General features: G+C 62.3%; 1 protein-coding gene across 11 annotated transcripts in view; it reads left to right on the forward strand.

The window, feature by feature from the left end:
- GSE1 (Gse1 coiled-coil protein) overlaps positions 1–20,845 on the forward strand; it is a 388,729-nt gene that overhangs the window by 360,180 nt on the left and 7,704 nt on the right. For 9 of the 11 annotated variants that reach the window (XM_036924164.2, XM_036924167.2, XM_057492793.1 and 6 more), the window contains 11 exons: positions 4,287–4,486; positions 9,504–9,673; positions 10,119–10,316; positions 10,958–11,149; positions 11,524–11,783; positions 12,281–12,605; positions 15,026–15,633; positions 16,842–16,954; positions 17,211–17,481; positions 18,940–19,053; positions 19,875–20,246. In XM_036924164.2, the coding sequence (XP_036780059.2) occupies positions 4,287–4,486; positions 9,504–9,673; positions 10,119–10,316; positions 10,958–11,149; positions 11,524–11,783; positions 12,281–12,605; positions 15,026–15,633; positions 16,842–16,954; positions 17,211–17,481; positions 18,940–19,053; positions 19,875–20,246 (2,823 nt within the window). The remainder of the gene's footprint in view (positions 1–4,286; positions 4,487–9,503; positions 9,674–10,118; positions 10,317–10,957; positions 11,150–11,523; positions 11,784–12,280; positions 12,606–15,025; positions 15,634–16,841; positions 16,955–17,210; positions 17,482–18,939; positions 19,054–19,874; positions 20,247–20,845) is intronic. The other 2 variants (XM_036924165.2, XM_036924166.2) reach the window with 2 other exon arrangements.

Raw genomic sequence — 20,845 nt, forward strand, 5'->3', positions numbered from 1 at the left:
GGCCCTGCTCCTGCCATTCACAGACAGTCCCCCTAGCCGTGCATTTTGCAGGAAGGCCATACCTCGCCTTTGCTGGCCCGGGTGTGGTGACTCCAGAGATGGTGATTCAGACACGGGAACTGGCCTGGGGTGAGGGCTCCGGTGGTCCCGTGCCACAGAGAAGCTCCAGCAGGCTGGCGGGTCGGGGAGCCCCAGGTGGGAAGGGGGCCTGCTGAGGCTCTTTTTCAGTGGCTTCTCCCCAAGCCCGCAGGTTTCTGGAGGCGCCGTCAGTGGCTGGGCTGCAGGGAGCCCGGGACGTGCCCCCTAGCAGGATCCCCCATCTCTGGGTGCTTGTGACGGCAGCTCGGCTCCATGAGCCACACGCCCCGATGCCCGCCAGGTGGAGGGGCTGCCAACCCCATTCCATCGGGCCCGTCCAGGGAGACTGAAACTGGGCCGCCGGCTGGGAGGTTTCCTGAGCATCTGTGGCCCCTCGGCCTTGCAAGCGGAGGCGCTGGGCTGGACTCAGCCAGGCTCCTGTGCAGGCTCTCCCTGCCAGCTTCCCCCACGCGAGGCCTGCCCAGAGGGGACGCAGGCCCAGGAAGGTGAGCAGAGGGCCCTCGTGAGCCGGCCACGTGGTGTCCTCTGGGCTCCTGCCCTGCCTGGGCGTGGCATGGGTCCCAGGGGAGCTCGGGTGGGGCAGGTCCCGTGCTGCTCCTCACTTGCTGGCACGTCTGTCGCAGCTGTTCCCTCGGGCTCCGCAGCTGCCCTGTGGTGCTGCCCCTGTGCAGCTCCGCCGAGCTCAGGGTGACCTGGCACTGGGAACCGCCGTCTCAGGCAGACGCCTGAGTGTCCTGTTACAGGAGGCCCGTCCGGTGGTCGCTGCCTTCTCTCCGCTGTCCCTGTGGTCCCCGGAGGGTGGGGCCTGATTCAGCTCAGGGCCCCGGTGAACCAGGGCTGTGTGGCCCAACCGAGACCAGCCTCGTCCTCTGTGCTCAGTGTGTGTTGCCGGGAGAGGTGGTCCTGCAGCCTGGCACAGAGGTCCTTCCTTGTTAAGGGCTTTAGTTGGTGCTTAGTTGTTGCCATGGCTGGTAGGGGACACGCCTGGGAGAGCCGGCAGGGCTGCCGGGGTTTCGCAGTTTGTGTTCACGCCTCGCTCCTGCCCTGCTCGCTCTGACTTCGGGGTCTCAGCTGGTGATCACACATGCCCGGTGGCCTCAGGTGCTAATCCCTGACTCACCCCCGCCGCATACCTCCGGTTAATGAGGGCGCTCATAGCCCTTCCGCTGTGGCCATGGACGGTGCGGGCTGCTCGCTCGCTAATTGGCGGGCATGTGGTCAGGGATTGATTGTCGCTCTGGCCGGCAGGCGCCACCCAGCCCGGGGGTCAGGCTGCGAACTGTTGATGGCCTCCACCATCCCAGTGCGCCTGGGCCCCCGGCTCCTCCCCCCACCGCCCCTGGTGATGAGAAGTGAGGTTCATCCCGAGAGGTGGAGCTCATGCCATGGGGAAGGGGGGTCGGCCAACGGGGAGAGCAGGGTTGGGAGCCCGGCAGCCCAGAGTCTGTGTGGGTGGCGTGGCCCCTGGGCCGTCAGGTGCTTCTGTCTGTAAGTTGGGGTGAGAGGCGCCTCCCTCTGCAACCTGGGAGCTGGTCCTGGGGGGCTCCCAAGGGTTCCAAGCCTCCCTCCTCCATCTCCCCAGCCCCCTGGGAAGTGCCCGCCTGGCCTCTGACTTCAGCCGTCCTGAGCAGCTGGCTGCCTCCGTGCTGACCATGGGGCACTCTGTGTCTGTTCTCGTTCCTTCTTTTGCTCTGGAGCAAGAATATCCACCGTCCCTCCACCGTGGGTACCGGTGTTGAGACAGGACCAGTCGGGCAGTCAGTAGGTCCTCCTGGGTGGCCACGTCCCTCGGGCCGAGTGTGACAAGAAGCTTTACGAGCAGGAGACATGGCGGCACCTCTCATGGTGGCCAAGAGGTGGACGCGCTTAATGTCCACCTGCAGGGGTGAGGGGTGAATCCATATGATGGACTGTTGTTCAGCTGTAAAAGGGGTGACACACCGCAGCACTGGTGAGCCCTGGAAATGTGCTGAGTGGAAGGAGCCAGGCACAGAGGGCCACGTGTTGTGTGGCCCCACTTACGTGGACTGTCTCACAGAGACACGGCTGTGGAGGCAACACGGATGGTTTCCAGGGGCTGCAGGGGATGGGGGGCCGACTGCAGGTGCATACAGGGTTTCTTTTTGGGGTGAAAAATCTTCTAGAATTGATTGTGGTGATGGCTGCACAGCTGTGAATACACTGAAACCCAGTGAATGACACGCTCCGTATAAGTGAGTTCTAGGGCCTGGGAATTACATCTCAGTAAAGCTGTTACAACCCAAAAAAGAACAGTAGAGATTCCACAGAAATTTCTTTTTTACAGAGAAAGATCCCTTGCCTAATTTTTTTTTTTTAATGTGAAGTGAGCTTTTCATCAAAATCTAAATACTGACAGAAGCGTACCCAGGCTAAGTGCCCAGCAGGACAGGTTATCAGAGTGCACCCAGGGACCAGGAAGCCGGGCAAGGCCCCCGCCATCGCTGCCCCCCAGCGGGTATTCCTGGGGTTGTGTGTCTGGCTGAGGGTTTGGGGTGCTTTCTCGCTCGCTGTGGGGCTCTCCGTCTGTCCTGAGCACATACCAGCTGTGTCCTTCCAGCTGCTGGTGGGCGTGGGGGTAGTTTCATGTCGGGGGCTGCTGGAACCCCCTTGCTGTGTCTCTGCTGGACGTCAGCCCCGCTTTGCTGGCTGTCAGCCCCGCTTTGCTGGCTGTGTACCCAGGAGTGGGGGCTTCCGAGACAGGGGGTGGGCAGTTGTGGTTTTGAGATATTGTCAGTTTTCTTAAGTTATACAAATGTGGGTGAGGGCTCAGGGTGCAGGACCCTGCAGGACTCGCCACCAGGACGTCCCTCCGTCAGCTCCCAGAGTGCTCGGCAGCCAGCCAGCCCCACACCCAGGGCTGGTGAACCAGTCCGCCACTCACCTCCCACACTCGTCCTGAAATTAGGTTCTTGGGTGGGTCTCACTGACTTGGCCAGGCCCAGCTTGTTTCAAAACTTTGCAGGCTGTCCCCTCTGGGAAGGGAAGGCACCCAGCGTTGTCGCTTATGTTGGCTGTCCCCCGGGAGTAACATTGAAGAGGCTCGGAAATTGCCTGAGCTTTTAGGCAGCATAGCTGGGATCTAGACCCAGAGCTTGGTTTTAGGGGTTGCCCCAGCCAGCTTGGAGGTACAGGATTCTTGGTGTGTGTGGTTCACCTGGGGGATCAAGGGTTGTGCTTCCCCTTACTGCCCACCTGACAGGTGGGAGATGGGAATGAGGGGTGCCTGGGCTCGGCGTTGTCCCTGGGACCACTGGGCTGCTTTGGGGCACAACCTGCAGGGTTGGGACCAGGTGTCTCCCCTTGGGGCTGCCCTGTACGGTGGTACAGGCTGTGTGCAAGCCTAGGGAGCCGCCTGGAGAGGGAAGCACATGGCTGTGATGCTAATGGGCACAGGGTTTCTCTGTGGAAGTGACCTGGAATCAAATAGCAGGGAAGGCTGCACAACTCCCAGTGTGACTTAAGGTCATGGACCCAGGCACATTACGTGATGAACTCTATCTGATGGTTCTGCAACTTAAAAATAAATGCATTCAACATTTAAAAAACAACTCTCACTGTGTCCCTGCAACCTGCCGGCCCTGTCTCCCGGCTCTGACCACCTCTTACTCTGGCCCCCCAGGCACCTGTCTCCTTGGGGGGACTACCTCGTCCTGTGACCCCTCCTTGTGCACTCAGGGAGGGCTCGGGAAGACCTGTGAGCCCCAGGGGCCTGTCCCCCCCGACCCCGCCTCACTCATGCGCCGAGTGTGGTGCTGCCTCTTGTCGGGGCAGGTCCGGCCTGGCTGGAGGCTGCATCAGGCCCCTTGCTCGCCCTGGGGCCTGGGAGGCAACCCTCAGAGGCCCATGCCTGCCTGTGTGACCCAGGGTGTCATGCTTGGCTACCCAGAGTGACCCTTGCAAATACGTCTCATCAGGATTAGGGCAGAGGGTAGTCCTTCCTGGCCGTTTTTCTTGGGTTGGGGGCTGAGGTGAGCACCCCTGCTGGGCCAGGAAAGCAGAGAAGGGGCGTTGCCTGCCCCCGACCAGTGGGGACGCTGAGTTACCGCGCGGGTCCCCGCCTCGAGCAGAGCATGACCATGCCCTGCTCGGCTGCAGCTGTGCTGGGGCAGGGTCGCCGGAGCCCTCCGTCGGTGGCCCCGCTTAGGTTGATTGTCCTTCTTCTGCAGGGTCTTCACTGAGCAGCGAGTCGTCCCCCGTGTCCTCTCCGGCCACCAACCACAGCTCGCCCGCCAGCACACCCAAGCGCGTGCCCATGGGCCCCATCATCGTCCCCCCTGGGGGCCACAGCGTGCCCAGCACGCCCCCTGTGGTGACCATTGCCCCGACCAAGACCGTCAATGGCGTCTGGAGGAGTGAGAGCCGGCAGGTGAGTCCAGGTGGGTGGAGGGGGTGTGGCGGCAGGTGCTGGGAGGTGGCCCCTGAGCCTGTCTCCTCTGCAAAACGGGGTAACAGCTGCACCGACTCGGAGGGTCTGTGTGTTCTAAGAAAATCCAGGGTGTTGTCCTGCGGCCACAGCCAAAGACCACGACTGGCAGCTTGAGCGACAGACTTACTCTCTTGTGGTTCTAGAGGCTGGACGCCCAAGACCAAGGTGTGGGCAGGGCGGCTTCCTCGCGGGGCCTCTCCTTGGCATGTGGACGGCCGTCTGCCCCCCGTGTCCTCGTGGCCAATCCTCTGTGTGCCTGTGTCCTGATCTCTGGTTCTTATAAGGACACCAGTCACTGGAACAGGACCAACTCGAATGACCTATTTTAACTTAATTACCTTTTTAAAGGCCCCATCTCCAAATACGGTCACATTCCCAGGTTGTGAGGGTTGGGACTCCAACATGTGAATTTGGGGGGACACAGTTCAACCTGTACCCCCGAGTGACGTGCGTAACGTGGTATAGGTGCATCCTAAGCACTTGATAACAGTGGCTGTCACCATGACTGTTGCTCACACAAGGAATTGAGATGGGGGAGACCCCAGCCCACATTTTCGCTTCCCAGCTTCCGTCCTAGGATTTTGCAGGCCCCTCCCCCAAGCCCTTCCCCGTGCAGGCTCCCTGGTATGGCTGCTGCCCTGGTGACAAGTGCCTGTGCAGGAGCTGGGGGCTCTGGGAACTGCTCCTTTGCACCCTCCCAGGCTGACCCCCTCCCACCTCCACCCTCTGGCGCCCAGGTACTCCCAGCCTGGAGGGGCCCTTCCCAATTAAGACGCTGTCACGGAGCCTCTCTGCTGGATTTTTCTGCGAGTTCCCGGAGGGATGGCACACTTGGAAATACTAATTAAACCAGAGAAAGCAGGGGAGGAGGGGCGGGGCCAACCTGGCCCCCTCCTGGCTCTGTCTTGGGAGGGTTGGGGGCACGAGGTCTCTGCCTGGTCTTGGTCTGTCTGCTCTGGAGGTTGGCGACCTGCCTCTGTCCAGGGAGGGCCTGACCTGCAGGCCTCGTAACCCAGGGAAGCCATCTCCAGGGAACCCAGCCGGGATCCCTGAATTCCTGGGAACGGCTGTAGGACTCGACCCTCCTGGGCCTTCACCTGGGTGAGGCACGCCGAGCTGCCCTGGAACCCGCCCTCTCGCCCCGCGCGCAGTGTGTAGGGCTGGGCCTGCAGGCCAAAGGGTTCAGAGGCCCCTGAGCCAACTCCCAGTCCTGGTTTGAGGGGTTACGGGGGTCACCAGAACCCCCCACCTCCAGAGGGACCTGTTGCCCCTTACCGTCAGCCCCCTGTCTCAGAACAGCCGTGGCTCCCTGCCCCTCCCCAGCTCACTGGGGCCCAGGCAGTTTCCGGGTCCCATCCTGTCCCTGGCTCGGCCCTGGCTGCTGTCAGCCGGGGGGGCCGAGTCATCACTGTTGCTCCTGCCCCTTTCCCAGCTGGCCCTGACCCCGTGTAAATATTTCCCTCCTGGATGCTGAGCGCCTCTGCCTGGGGCCCCTCCCTGGGCTCCTCGCCTCTGAGCGCATCCTGTTCACTTCGGAAGCGCTCAGCAAGCCCAGGGGCGGTGAGAGCTCTGCTGCAGACGCTCACCGTCACCGTCACCGTGGCAGTTAATGAAACACTAATGCCAGCAGGGCGGGCTGGGGACAGGACTGGATTAGCAGGTGATGTATGTATGGCTCCGCAGCTCCACACAAAGGCTCAGTGGAGAACTTAATCCTTCTGGGGAGGAGGAGCCGGGAAGAGGCGTGAGGGCAGCAGAGAGGGGGCTCACCTCCTCAAGTGGGGGCACAGGAGTCGGGCCCCTGCATGGGAGGGGCGTGGCCAGGGGCCCCAGGGCCCTTTGCCAGCTTGCTCCGCCTCCCAGGTAGTGGGAGCTGCAGAAGGGTGGATGAGATGGCGGTGGTCCATTCTGAAGCTAATGGGCAGGCCCCCCCATCTGACCGGCAGCCTTTCTAGTCACCAGGGAATGAAGGGCACCCCCCGCCCCTTTCTCCTGTCCCTGCAGCTGCTCCTCAGCCACTGCTCAGAAACAAAAGCTGCCCACAGATGCTCCTGACACAGGCCTGTCTGCCAGGGCCGCCACTGGGCTAGCTTGGGGTGGCCGGCCAGGCCTCCAGGGCCCGGCCCGGGGGCCCCCGCCTGCCCCTCCCTGCCCCACGTGCTCCAGGGCCGGCTGACCCCATTCCCAGGTGCCTGTCACCCGCCTGGCAGGGCTCCAGCCAGACGGACGGCGTGTGGGCCGGCCTGCTGGGTCCTCTGCCCGCCAGCCAGCCCCTCCCCCAGCCCTCCGGCTCCTTGTTGTCCCCGGCCAGGCCGGGAAGGTGCCATCTGGCCCAGCTTCCTTCAAGAAGGGCTTTTTCGCGCTGAGGGGAGAAGGTTGGCTTCTGGGGACATCTCTGAGTGGCGATGGTGCCCTCAGGGCCCCGTGTGGGCTGCTGGAGCAGATGGCCTGCTTTGGCCAGACCTGCCTTGAGCTTCTGCCCTGCTGTCCCCACATCAAGGTCCCTGTGCACGGACTCTGCTGTTCCGGGTGGACAGGGGAGCCCTTTGGTCGCCGGCTCACCGTCAGCCTGAGGTTGGAGCCCAGCTGCCCTGGGTCCCCATCAGTGCTGAGTTCAGGGTCATCAGGACAGCTGCCCTGGGCCCCAGCTCCTGGGTCCCTGCCTGGAGAGCATCTGAGGGACACACTGTCCCCCGTCCAGGCCTTCCCAGTCTGAGGGCACAGGCCTTTTCCACCCCCTGGCAGCCCCCGTGAGGGCAGACCCCTGGAGCAGCCCGGTGTAGGGCCCAGCACCTTGTCTTCACGGACGCCTGGCTCTTGTGCTGGCTTGGCCGCGAGCCGGGCAGCGTGCGAGGTGAGGGGGAACCCAGCAAGGCCTGACCCAGACAGAGCCCCTCAGACGGCAGTGTGGACTGGCGAGGGGCGAGGGGCGAGGGTGGTGTGCCTGACGCTGAGCCCTGTGCTCCGGCCCCCCGCTTCCTGTGTGCGTCTGTCCCCACTGCTCTGAGCTGGTGCTCTGACTGGCACGTTACAGATGGGGAAGCTGGGGCATGGGGTGGTTATGGGACCAGATAGGAGCTGTCTCCTAAAGCCAGGCCACACGCAGAAGTGCCTGGAGACCAGGAGGCTGCAGTTCTGGGCTCCCTGCTCTGACCCAGAGGGCTGGTGCCCGTGTGGCCCACCCCCAGCACTCCGCGGGAGCGCCCCTTCTGGGAAGGGCAAGGCAGGGTTCCTGAACCTGCGAGGACCCCTCCAGGAGCGGAGGGGCTGTGCCAGCACGAGGGAAGGGAACAGATGTTGCCGCTCATTAAAAATTCCAATCAGCGGCTTGTCTCCTTCAATTAATTACCGCTGATGTGGTGGCTTCTGAAGGACCGAGGAGGGCGCGGGGGCTGCCTGGCCCTGGGAGCGCTTAGGAAATACGCCTGACAGACGGGCCTTCCCCTGCCGGCCTGGGCCACCCACGTCTGCCCCGTCTTACCTGTGGCGTGCTCCGCTCTGTCCTGTCGCTGATGTGAAGGCGGTGGGTCACCGGAAGGTGAGGCAGTGGTGGTCCATCCCTGGAAGTTCCTCCCACACGAGGAGTTAAATAAATTGGGGCTCTGCTTTCCCCGCCTCATGACCGTGACCAAGGAAAGCAGGGAGTGAAGGGTCTGTCTCCTTGGGGGCAGGGTCATATCGCCACCAGCTGTCCAGCAGGGTCCCCAGACTTCCCCCTAGCCTGCCAGTGTATAGAGGAGACAGGGCTGTGGCCCCCCTGGTTTTGAAAGCGCTTGGCACTTGGTGGTATGGTGGAGGCACCGTGGATTTTGGGTGGACAGACCAGGAGCAACACCCGCCTTCTGCAGCCGTGGTTTTGCTGTCTGTGCGTCAGCAGTGGCCTGACCTGATGCCTGGGGTGGGGCATCATGCCCAGCTGGCCATGGGGCCTGTGGGGCTCAGCCTAGGCTGGTGCTGTCCTCCCCTTAGGCTGATAACGGCTGTCGCAGCGATGAAGCCCCCCAGGTTGGCAGCTGCTTTAGAATCCAGAACAAGATCTCCCTGACTGATTATACTCTGAGTCTGGCCGTGTGGGCCCTTTCAGCCTCATAAGGGCAAGAGTGGTTAGAAGCTTCTGGTGATCTGTTTTCTAGGGGCTGGATGCCCCTTGGAGGGGCGTGCAGACTGCTGGGCCGTGAGGCCAGGAGTGACGTGCACCCCTCCTCTGGTCCTGGAGTCTGCCTCCCTCACCAGGCCCAGATCGCCACGGCTCCTGCCACCACGGGCAAAGGTGTCCCCAGACAGGTCTGGCCAGTTGAGGCCCCACTGGTCTGTTTTCTGGCCGTGCCAGAGTCACCATGGATTGATGGGGGGCAGCGCCAGCTTCTCGTCCTTGCCCCTCTGTGGGCACCAGGGGGTATCTGTGAAGCACGCTGGCAGCTGGCCATACAGCTGACGCCTCAGTCCCTGGGGGACACCTGTGCATGCCTGATCAGCGGGTGGGGGCTCCAGAAGGTTCTGTCACGCCCTGGGCTGAGTGCAGAGCTCACTCACTCCCTGGGGGTGCCAGGACCAAGGTCATCTAGCTCCCCGAGCTTGGGTTCGGAGCGGGAGTAAGCGCCTGGGAAGTCCATGCCGTGCGAGGCAGGGAGCCCCTGCTCTGTGGCAGCTCCCCTCACGGCACTGGCCCTGATGACCTCAGGCATCCTGGACCAGGGTTCCGTTCTTCCCTGTTGCCCCAAGGAGAGGATGGCCCCCCCAGGTGGGTTTCGGTCCAGCCCTACCCTCTCCCCCTCACATCACGTGCCCTGCAGGTTTGGGGAGAAAACCTCAAGAAAAGCACAGCCCAAGAACGTGCCCTAAAACCTTAGGAGCCTTTGGTCTAGAGGAAGGCCCGGCTGGTCTCCTTTGGCGGCACTGTGAGCAGGGCTCGTGCCGCCGCCCCTGCCCTAACCCCCTGCCCTCTGCCCTCTGGCAGGACGCCAGCTCGAGGGGCAGCGGCGGCCGGGAACGCCTCATCGTGGAGCCCCCACTGCCCCAGGAGAAGGCAGGGGGCCCGGCCATCCCCTCCCACCTGCTCAGCGCCCCCTACCCTTTCGGCATCTCCCCCAGCTCTGCTGTGCAGGACTCCCGCTTCCCGCCGCTCAAGTAAGTGCAGTTCAGGGCTTGTCTGGGGCATGCGTACCGGGGGTCTGGATCCCTGAGGCCTGGCAGCATGATCTGCACCAGCTGAGGCTGGGAGCCGCCAGGTGGTGGCTCAGCCCTGGGCCCGCAGCCCCATCTGCGCCTGCTGTCCCATTTCCACGCCGGGACGGTGGCTGGCACTCCCAGCCTGCCTGAACCCCCATCCTGGTCCCTGGTTCCTGGGGCCTGCTGCTGACAACAGGAGGGGGCCAGGTGGGCCTGAGGGGCAGCAGCTGCCCCCCTCTCTGCCTCGGGCCTCGGGCCAGGACCAGCACCCTGTTAGTGAGCCAGGGCCTGTCCCCAGAGAGTCGTCCTGACAGTCGGTGGTGGGCAGGGGCAGGCTGGCCGGTTCCTGCCCGGGGCAGGACTGTGCTCACCTCCACCTCCCTCCCCCGATCCGTGCCCGCAGCCTCCAGCGGCCAGTGCACCACGTGGTGCCCCCGAGCACGGTGACGGAGGATTACCTGAGGAGCTTCCGGCCCTACCACACCACCGAGGACCTCCGCATGTCCTCCCTGCCTCCCCTCGGCCTGGACCCGGCCACCGCCGCAGCCTACTACCACCCCAGCTACCTGGCCCCGCACCCCTTCCCCCACCCGGCCTTCAGGTGAGGCGTCCTGGGGCGTCACCCCACATGCCCTTGTGGCCAGGGGCATGTTCTCACGTCCTGGGCCAGACTGTGGGTGAGAGCGCCGAGCAGCCCGCGCCAGCCCTCCCACGTCGGCCCAGGAGCTGCCCCGGTGCAGAGTGCCCAGCTGTCTGAGCTGTCACCTACCCATTGCCCGCGCCTGTAGCACTTTGTTACTAAAGCGAAAGCGTGGCTTGCGTAAAAGGGGGATGCCTTTGCTGTACAGCCATGAAACCCCCTTGGAAAAATGTGCCTCGTCGCTGCTCTGGGTGAAGCTTTCTGAATCCTTGCCTGATGGGTCTGGAGTAGGCTGTGGACAGACCTGGGAGGGTCTCTACTCGGCCGTAGTGTCCTGGCCTGGCCCAGCTGAGGGGTGCCGGGCAGGGCCTCGGGCCCCATGCTGTTGGTGTTTAGTGGCCCTGGTTGGTGAGGGAGTTCAGAGCCGGCCGCAGACATGGCCTTTGTGGCAGCTCCATGCCCATCTCTCCTGTCCAGTACGCTCAGGTCAATGCAGACACCAGGCACCAGTTGGTGGGGTGCGGGGGGCAGGGAGGGTAGGGGTGGGGTCTCGCCTCTTTTTCTTTAATGTTGCCGCTCACTAGCCCGTCTTCTTGGCACAGGATGGACGACTCCTACTGCCTGTCAGCCCTGCGGTCCCCCTTCTACCCACTGCCCACCCCTGGCTCCCTGCCCCCGCTGCACCCGTCGGCTATGCATCTCCACCTGTCCGGGGTCCGCTACCCACCTGAGCTCTCCCACTCGTCCCTGGCGGCGCTGCACTCAGAGCGGATGTCTGGCCTTAGCGCTGAGAGGTAAGCCACGTCCTGGCCAGGCTGCCCTCCGCTCCTCAGGCCCAGGGCAGATCCCGCGCTGGAGCCGGGCGGGCGCGCCCCTGGGCCGCTCCTGTCCTCAGCCTGCTTACCTGTCAGACAGGTGACAGGCGACACTTGGAGCGCCTGGACGCCCGGCCCAGCTCCGTTGTCAGCACTGCTTAGAGTCCGTGTGCTGCCTTGGTGCTCACGGGCCGTGAGCTACTCCTGCCCTAATGAACAGATGAGAAGGCTGGCTTCCCGTGAAAACCCTGGGCTCGGGGTCTGCTGCTCACTCGCGGGAACTCCCCTTAAGGGACCGTGCTGGCCCCACGCCCGGCGTGGTGGCACTCAGGACCCTTCCTGCCTGCCTGCAGGCTGCAGATGGACGAGGAGCTGAGGCGCGAGCGGGAAGCTGACCGCGAGCGGGAGAAGGAGCGCGAGCGGGAGAAGGAGCTGGAGCGCGAGCGCGAGCGGGAGCTGGAGCGCCAGCGGGAGCAGCGGGCGCGCGAGAAGGAGCTGCTGGCCGCCAAGGCCTTGGAGCCCGCCTTCCTGCCTGTGGCCGAGCTGCACGCGCTGCGCGGCCACGCGGAAGAGCGGGTCAAGCCCTCGGAGCAGCTGACCCCGACCAGAGCAGGTACCTGGCTGGGCCCGGCGCTGGGGGAAGGCGGGTTGCCCGCAGCCGGCTCTCCAAGGAGGGCTGACGTGGTGGCATCTGCCAGCCTCCGTGGAGCCAAGGTCACGGTGTGGCAGGCTTCCAGCTGGCAGGGAGCTGCAAGGAGATGTGCAGCGGTGCCAGCAAGACGCACTGGATGTGCGTGGCCTTGGGAATTCGCTCACTAGATGTATCAGGAGTGTGAGGACAGGAGGTGTCTTGAATGCTTCTTTGTTTTTGTCAAATCTAGTTCCATGCACAGGTCACGGAACTTCAGTAACAGCTTGTTGAGCCAAGCGGCTTGCCACGGTCGGCTGCCGCGGTGCCTCCTGGGGGCGTTCCTGGGGGCTTACTGGGGCCCCTTTGGGCTGCCCGGCTAGGCCGTGGGGAGAGAGAGCCCCTCAGAAGGCCAGTGCGTCCGCGGGGCTAGAGGAGGCGGGCGAGCCCAGATCCCGCCGTGATGGCGTCTCTCCCCACAGAGAAGCTGAAGGACGTGGGCCTGCCAGCGCCCAAGCCTGTGCAGCACCCCTTGCACCCGGCGCCCACCCCCCACCACGCCGTGCCCAGCCTCCTCTCCAACCACGGCATCTTCTCGCTGCCGGGCAGCAGCGCCGCCACGGCCCTGCTCATCCAGCGCACCAACGAGGAGGAGAAGTGGCTGGCGCGGCAGCGGCGCCTGCGGCAGGAGAAGGAGGACCGGCAGTCGCAGGTGTCGGAGTTCCGGCAGCAGGTGCTGGAACAGCACCTGGATATGGGCCGGCCCGCGGTGCCCACGGAGGCGGAGCACAGGCCCGAGAGCGCCAGGTGGGCCCCGGGGGCACGTGCGCGGTGGGGGGCGCTCCGGGAGGGACGGCGTCCTCACACTCGGGTTTGTTCACAGCCAGCATTTCCCGGGCACCTGCGGTCCGCCCAGCGTCCTGCTGAGCTTTCTCACCTGGTGTTTCATTTCATCTTCAGTCCCCATTTTGCCCGTGAGGAAGCAGAGACGGACGAGGGCAAGGAGGTGCTCAGAGGCGCCCCGTCCCCGAGTAACGTGGCTGCCAAGCCCACGTCCAGAGCGGGCCTTCCCACGCAGCCCAGCCGCACCCACACGGGGGCATTTGTGGCACCTGAAGAGAGCTTTGGAGCCCAAACTTTTTTTAACAATAAGGGGAGGGGATGCCTTTAATTATTTAAATAAAAATTACCTTTACTACTTTTGTTATAAAACAAAATGCCATTTCCCAGATCCTTTATAAAAGACCTCCCCGGGGCCCTCTGTGCCTGTCCAGGATCCCCCCTCCCCCAGGTACTGAGACTTGCCTCGGGAGCTGTGCCTCTCCGCTGCCACCCTTTGGCCTGGCGCGTCACTCCGGGGCGCACGCATCCTGAAGGGTGGGGTGAGGCCCTCTGGTAGAGAGCCAGGCTGCAGGGGTGCTGGGTCAGGTGTTTCCTCAGTGGGGCGCAAAGCCATTTGGGCAGGTAGGTTTCTGAGTGTCATCCCAGTTACTGTGCCCACATGCTGTCTGGAGATGAGAAACACCTGGTGTCGGGCCCTCCACACCCACGCACTCTCCCTAAGGTCCAGCCTCAGCTGGCCTGGGCGTGGCTGGCCTGTCCAGCAGCCCCACCTCAGCACCTACTATTGAGGGTGGTTGTGGGGGAGGTTGCTTGACTCATCGGGTGTGACGGGCACCACAGCTGGGCCCCCTTGCTGGGTCCCCCCAAAGCCTCCAGCCTGCGCTGCCCATTGGCCTCAGGGAAACCCCCTCTGCTCCTCTGCGCCCACCTTGAGGCTGCACGGAGGCTCAGGCTGGTCTGCGTATGAGCTGACTGCCTGCATGCCCGGGGCACTGGGGAAGCAGCCGGCATCTCCTGGTAAAGTCTGCGCGTTCTGAGTCCTGAGGGCATCTTCCTCCGGTCCCGGTGGGGCTGTCAGGACCCTCTGCTGCCTCCACCACGGGCGCCCCCGTGCAGGCCTGGGCATGGGCAGGAGACAGGGCCCCTGGCCGGCCTCAGCAGGCCCCACAAGCAGCTGGCAGCAGGCTTGCCTCACAGCAGCATGGATTTGACGGCCCTTGCGCTGAGCTAGAAACCCATGCAGGGCTTGGCTGTGGTGCATAAAATATTTATTCTGCTAACGGGTTTGACTCCTTTGCTGTTGACTTAAGGACACGCTGCTTCTTGATACGGTTCCCTTTGTACTCTGCCGGCCAGAGGTGCGGCAGCTCCGGGGCGCCTCTCAGCCTGCTTCAGAAATAACTAGGATGAAGCTTGGCGGTTGTGGCCTCTCCCTTTGGCCCGCAGGGAGAGGTCGTGTGCCCGCCATGACCTTGGCCCTGTCCATCCCGAGACTTTGCCTGGGTCACCTTGTCAGCAAGAAATAGATAAACTTTGGGAAAGGAATATGTAATAGCCTTTTGTAAGTTAAATTTCGTTCTAAGTGCAGTGAGGAAAGAGTCATTTAATAGACTGCAAGGTGGAGCCACTTGTCGCCAAAAAGTCCCTCCAGACCCCTGTGAGGGGCGCCTGCTGCCGTGGGCGGCTCAGCTGCCAGACGACTTTGGGGCCCGCACAGGGTTGCTGCAGTCCTGGCAGTGACCGCCGGGGGTCAGCAGCAGCACAGGCCCACCCTGGCTGTGAGGGCCTGGGTGCCAGCTCCCCAACCCCGCGAGCTGGGCAGGCACCAGAAGCTGGCCTCTCTTGCTGCTGTCTGAGGGCAGTGGGGACTAGAGGCCATGGCCTCTTTGAAAGCAGCCGTCTTCCCCACCTCCATCGTGTGCCCGTAGCTTGGCATATCTGGAGCCGGGTGCTGGCGGCAGGGCCATCTTTACTGCCTATGTCATGGGCCTCCCTGTGGAACCATGAGGAGGGTCTGTCCTTACAGAGCTCATGGGCATTTGGGAGGTGGGGGAGAGGGGGGTCATTTAGTGCAAGGTCCCAGGTGAGAAACTGGTTGGAAGGCAGCTCCGGCCCGGGCACCCTCAGCAAGCAGCGTCCCTCCCCCAGGCCCGAGTCCTCCCACAGGCAGGGCCACGTGGGCTCACCTCCAGCTGTTTTAAGATGAAGTGGAGCCCCGTGGAGTCGGCCCCAGCAGGTGCGCCCTCAGCTGTAGTTGCCGAGGGGTCCTGTCTGCGCCACCCTGGAAGCCGCCTCCTGCCTCTGGGCCCCTGCGGGTCTCCTGGAGGCCCGTGGGTGGCCGGTAAGCCCCTCGTGACTGATGCCTTCATCTGCTCATTCCCCAGGCCGGGACCAAACCGTCAAGAGCCAGGCAGCCGAGATCCCCCGCAGCATTTTGGGGGGCCCCCACCCCTCATCTCACCCAAGCCGCAGGTCCACTCTGTGCCCACGGCCCTCTGGAACCCCGTGTCCCTGATGGACAGCAGCCTGGAGCCGCGGCGGGCCCCTGAGAGCCACCCTCTGCACAGCCACCCCAGCCCGTTCGAGCCCGGCTGCCAGGCGGCAGTCCCGCTGGTGAAGGTGGAGCGGGTCTCCTGCCCAGAGAGAGCAGAGGAGGGGCCCCGGAAGCGTGAGGGCGCCCCCCTGGAAAAGTACCAGCCGCCGCCACGGGAGCCGGGGAGTCTGGAGCACCAGGCCTTCCCACATGGTCCCGGGCCCTTCCTGGCTGAGCTCGAGAAGTCCACGCAGACCGTCCAGCAGCGGGCCCCCCTCACCCAGCCAGCCCCCTTTGGGGAGCTCACCGGGCCACTGAAGCCAGGCTCACCCTACTGGCCCGCAGCGCCACGGGGCCCCGACCCTGCCTACATCTATGACGAGTTCCTGCAGCAGCGGCGGAGGCTGGTCAGCAAGCTGGACCTGGAGGAGCGCCGGCGGCGGGAGGCCCAAGAGAAAGGTCCGGTCCCCTGGGCGGCCCCTGACGTGGTGGGGCCTGGTGGGGCAGCAGTGCCAGCCATTCAGCCCTTCCCTTCCCCCACTCCTGCTTCCTGCTCTGGGGTTTCAGCAGTTCCAGAGAGCAAGTTCCTTAGCGTCTGTGCCACCACCTGACACCTAGGGAGACAAGACAGGCTCAGGGTCCCTTGCCTGTCCTGCCGCAACGCACTGTCCCAAAAAAACAAACCGAAGCCTGTCTGCGAAAGCGTTCCACAGACATGCACTGTTAATAAATGATGACTGGAGGCTAGGAAGATGGGCTTAAATATTAGTGTAGCGCAACGGGGACGGGGAAGGGGCCACCGAGAGCGGCCCAGTGGGGGTGCGGGCTGGGCGGGGTGGTCTGGCCACTCCCTGCTTCCTGCTCCCGAGGGGTTTGGGGTGGAACTTGATCCGTAGCTCCCTGCGTTCCCCAAAGAGCCGGGAACAGGTGAGCAGCATGAGTGGCTGGCTGTGGCCCACCTATGCCCCTGCCCCCCAACCAGGAGGCATCAGAGACTCAGACCGGTTTCGTTTCTGTAGCTGGGAGTTCAGGTCCTGTGCTGTGTTGAATTCAACCTCTTAGCCGGAAGCCAGGACCACGGCCAAGTCTTCCTGGGTTGGTCCAGGTTAGATTTAGGGCCCAGGAAGGATTTTCTCCCTCCACTCACCTTGTGAAGGAGGTGGGGGAGCCCCCAGTGCCCTCAGGAGCAGGGGTCCTCTGCTGTCCTTTGCAGCAGGTTTGTGGGCATGTCCTGTGCCTCTGAGAGGACAGGGACCTGAGTGTGCCTGTCCCCTTGGGTAATGAACCCAGATGGCCACAGCAGGAGGGAGCAGATGTGCACAAATGGCCTTGGGTTGCCACGGTCACGGCCCCAGGCTGTGATGAATGGTGCCCTGCCAGGGACCAGTGTTCGCTCAGGGATTGCCTGGCCACCTGAGGCCTGGATGCAGAAGCCTGGTGCCTGCGTCCTAACCCCCACCTGCCATCCACAGAAAGCCCTAGGACTAGGGGTTAATGGCCCTTCCTAACTGGGATGAAAGGAATCTAGGTTTCAGGGTGCTCGGGGTAGGGTGGGGGAGCGGAGGCCCTGCCCTGAAAAGTGGGTCTGTGCACACGTGGGTGCCCAGCACACACACACCAGGAATGAGGCTCCTTGCCCAGCTGAGCCAGGTGCTTCCTGCCATCAGGGTACTACTATGACCTGGATGACTCCTACGATGAGAGTGACGAGGAGGAAGTCAGGGCCCACCTCCGCTGCGTGGCCGAGCAGCCGCCTCTCAAGCTGGACACGTCCTCCGAGGTACCGGGTCCGTCACCACTGTCAGGCTATGGGCTGGGCGCTGGTGCCCACCGCGGTGCCTGCCTCTTGTCTCTGTCCCTCATCCCAGTCAATCCCGCGCTGCCACACGGCAGGGGCCTGGACATACTGCCAGGGTCCTCCTGCTCCAAGGCCCAGTGTGGGGTGGGCTTTGAGGACCCCAGGAGGGGCCCGCGGGACAGTGGAAGCATGCCACCACCAGTGGTTTCAAAATCATTTGTTTTCTTTCCCAATCTAGAAGCTAGAGTTTTTGCAACTTTTTGGCTTGACCACCCAACAGCAGAAGGAGGAGTTGCTGACCCAGAAGCGGAGGAAACGGCGGCGGATGCTAAGGGAGAGAAGCCCGTCCCCCCCGATGATTCGGAGCAAGCGGCAGACGCCTTCGCCGAGACTGGCTCTGTCCACCCGCTACAGCCCCGACGAGATGAACAACAGCCCCAACTTCGAAGAGAAGAAGAAGTTCCTGACCATCTTCAGCCTGACCCACGTCAGCGCTGAGAAGAGGAAAGGTGAGGCCTGGCCCTGGCCTCTCGGGCAGAGCTCACCGGGCTGGCTGAGTGAGGGCTTGGAGAAGCTGCTGGGACCCTGGAAACACTCACGCCCTGGGGCTCTCCATCCCCTTTGGCTCCCAGGGAAGCTGCCACCTGCTTCCGTAGACCTACCCTGGCATCGCTTGGCCTTCAGGCTTCTCTCCATCTGAAACTCAGATCGCCCCGTTTGAAGCCCATTTTCTTATTTCGTCCTGGGTGGGAATCGAAGACTCACTGGTGTTTGTTCTGTATGTAAAGCTCACTGCAGGCTTCATCTTGTCACTTGTCAGATCTCGCAGCGCCCAAGAAGGTGGGCTTGGTGACCCCCAGGGCGCACAGTGGGGCGCCCTCTGTGGCAGGGTCCCGGGCTCCACGGTAGGGCGGCGTCTTGGCGGTGGGCCGCTGATGTGGCCGCTGGGCTTCGTGTTCTGACGGCTGGGGGCTTGGGGTGCTCTGCCACCACCAGGTAGAGCCAACACATTCTGTGATTGGACAGCTTGCCCTGAGAGATGCTTCTGGGTCAGTCTAGCCACCAAGGGCCGTGGTGAGACCAGCTCTGTGGGCTGGATCCATAGGGCGGAAGCGGTGTGGTCTGAACACTCCCTGGGGGAGTCTGTCTACTTAACTGCCCCACAGGCTCACTTATTGGCAGGATATGGGTTTGGGTCTTGGCCTACCTGCGGCTCATCTGCACACTTCAAGATCCCCCTTGCTGACACCTGGTCACCTCTCTCCGGAAGGCAGTCAAAAGGAAAGCATAAGTGCAAAGAAGTTTACTTTTCTCTACTTCCTTCCTCCTTGGGCTGTAGCAGGTTACCCTTTGTCTTTAACCAGTAAGCGGGGATTCTTGCTTTCCCTTAAAGAGGCAGTGTTGTGTTTATTCCCAGTACAAACTGCGTGCATGGTTTGTTTGTAAGAAGCATCCCTTTGCCTGACTTAATTCCTGGAAGAAGTCACAGTGACATGGCCGCTTAAGGTTTAGTTAGTGAGACGCCCCCTGCATCAGGGATGTGTGGTGCCAAGTGACGCAGGGGCCTGTGTGCTTGTGCACCAGGAGGAAGCCCCTGCTTCCAGGAGGGGTGCACGGTCTTGTGGGTGGTTTCCTTGAGTTTGGGCCAACTGTTTTCTTTCTTTCTTTCTTGTCTTCTGAATAAGAGTATGTTCTCAGAAGTCCCCTCAGAAGATCACAGGTACCCGTATTTCGCGGTACACACACTTTTTACAGGATACCTCTAAAATGTGACAGCAGAGCTGAGAGGCACCGAGGCTCACTCTAGAATGATTTTTTCCATTAAACACAACTTCTGCCCATGGCATGTGCTTTGTGTCTTTCTTGGTTTAAAGGACTTGGCATCTGCCAGTCCTGACCTGGCCTGGGATCCTGCCCCCTCCAGAAATGATACAACTCTTGTTAATCTCAGGCTGCTTTTCTCATAGACAAAGAGAAACTTGTTGAAATGCTCCATGCCATGAAGCAGAAGGCACTGGCCGCCGCTGTGGCAGATGCACTCAGAAACTCTCCGAGGGACAGTCCTGCTGCCCCCCTGAGCGGTAAGGCCGGGCAGGACAGCCATCTGCCATCCCCCGGGACTGTCCCACAGGCAGCCCAGGGTCAGAGGTGACCACTCAAGGTCGCCTTTACCACCAGTCTTTCCTCTTGGACGCAGACTGTGCCTCTCTCCATCTCTCTTGCACCAGTTTCTGCATGGTGGTGGCGGATCTTCTCGGGACAGAACATGCCAGTTGGAAGTTGGGGCGCAGAGAGTTAGGGGGAGGGCCCCGGCTGCCGCAGAGCTGCCTGGGGTCCGTTTGTAGCCATCGTCCGTCAGTCTGGTGGTGGCCTGAGCTGCCGGAGCCCCGAGCCGGGGTTTCTGAGCCTGCTGCTCCCACTGCCCTTCGTGGGCGCTGTTCTCGGGGCCTCGTCTCGTTTGTCTCGCCTTCCAGGCCTCTAACAGCTGCTTTCACACCTCTCTCTCTCTCTGTGTCTCTCATGCTCTGTACCTCGCTGTGCTGCCGAAGGGAGCGGGAAATCTTTACGGCACAGCCCTGTTCTCAGCTCCTGACGTGCGTGGTCTTTCTTGTCTGTCGGGTTGTGCAACCTCCACCTTCTGAATGAACTAAAGTTGACTTGCTCCTTCCTGCAGATTCTTTTTCTTCCCAGATGCCTTCTCAGGGCACCTTTCGAGAATGGACTTGCTGCTAAGCACTCATCACCCTTGAGACCACAGAGTGTACAGTGACATCTAGTTCAGTGGCTCCCCAAGTCTTGGTCCTTTGTACTAGGTCTTTACTGAATGTAAGCGCTAGAGGTCAGGGTCTGCCTGTTCCTTTACAGCTCTTATAACATTTTCCTCGATTTCTGTCTCTAAAAGAACCAGCCGCTCAGCATGCCTCTCTGGATGTGGAGAAGCCTGTGGGTATTGCTGCTTCCTTGTCTGACGTCCCAAAGGCTACAGAGCCTGGGAGACTGGAACAGCTGCGGCCCCAGGAGCTAGCGCGAGTCCAGGAGCCAGCTCCCACCAGCAGTGAGAAGGCCAGGCTGAGTGAGGCCCCTGGGAGCAAGAAGAGCCTCAGCATGCTTCATTACATCCGGGGCCCTGCGCCCAAGGACATTCCCGTGCCACTGTCCCATAGCATCAATGGGAAGAGCAAGCCGTGGGAGCCCTTCATGGCCGAAGAGTTTGCACATCAGTTCCACGAGTCCGTGCTGCAGTCCACCCAGAAGGCCCTGCAGAAGCATAAAGGTAATGAGCCTGCATGTCCCAGCTCTGCACTGGGTTACTGGAGAGGTGGGCTTCTGGCCTGGAGCATCGCCCGCAGTGGCTCTGCCTCAGCATGGGCTCACCCGAGCTCCCGTGTGCACAAGGCACCTGCGGAGTGCGTCACAGGTGGATTCTGCCTCAGCAGGTCCTGGACGGGCCGAGAATCCTCCGTTTCCAGGAGGTGCTTGGGCAATGCTGCTGCCAGTCTGCAGGCCACACTTCATGAATCAGTAAGCGGTGCCGTCTGAGTTTGGGATTAAGCACGTCCATTCTGAAGGCCAAGCAAGGTGCCCCTCCAGCAAAAATAGGACCCACGCCTTCCATCGCTGAGTGATTTCCCAGCTTCCCCCACCCACCCCAGCTCACCTGGAGACCTCACCGTCCTTTGATAAGTAGACCCAGCAGATGTGCGTCCCTCTGGTCCTGGAGGGCACCCATGACATAGTGGCTGCTCTGGCCCCGGGCCTGAGCCCTCAGGTGGTTCGGTGGAAGTCACGGAAGTTTGTAGAACGGGCCACTTCATTTCCTTACCACTGAATTGAAGGCTGAAATTGGTCAGAAAAGAATCCTCAGTGATTAGA

Source organism: Manis pentadactyla, chromosome 15 (assembly GCF_030020395.1).
Source record: "Manis pentadactyla isolate mManPen7 chromosome 15, mManPen7.hap1, whole genome shotgun sequence".
Classification (NCBI taxonomy): domain Eukaryota; kingdom Metazoa; phylum Chordata; class Mammalia; order Pholidota; family Manidae; genus Manis; species Manis pentadactyla.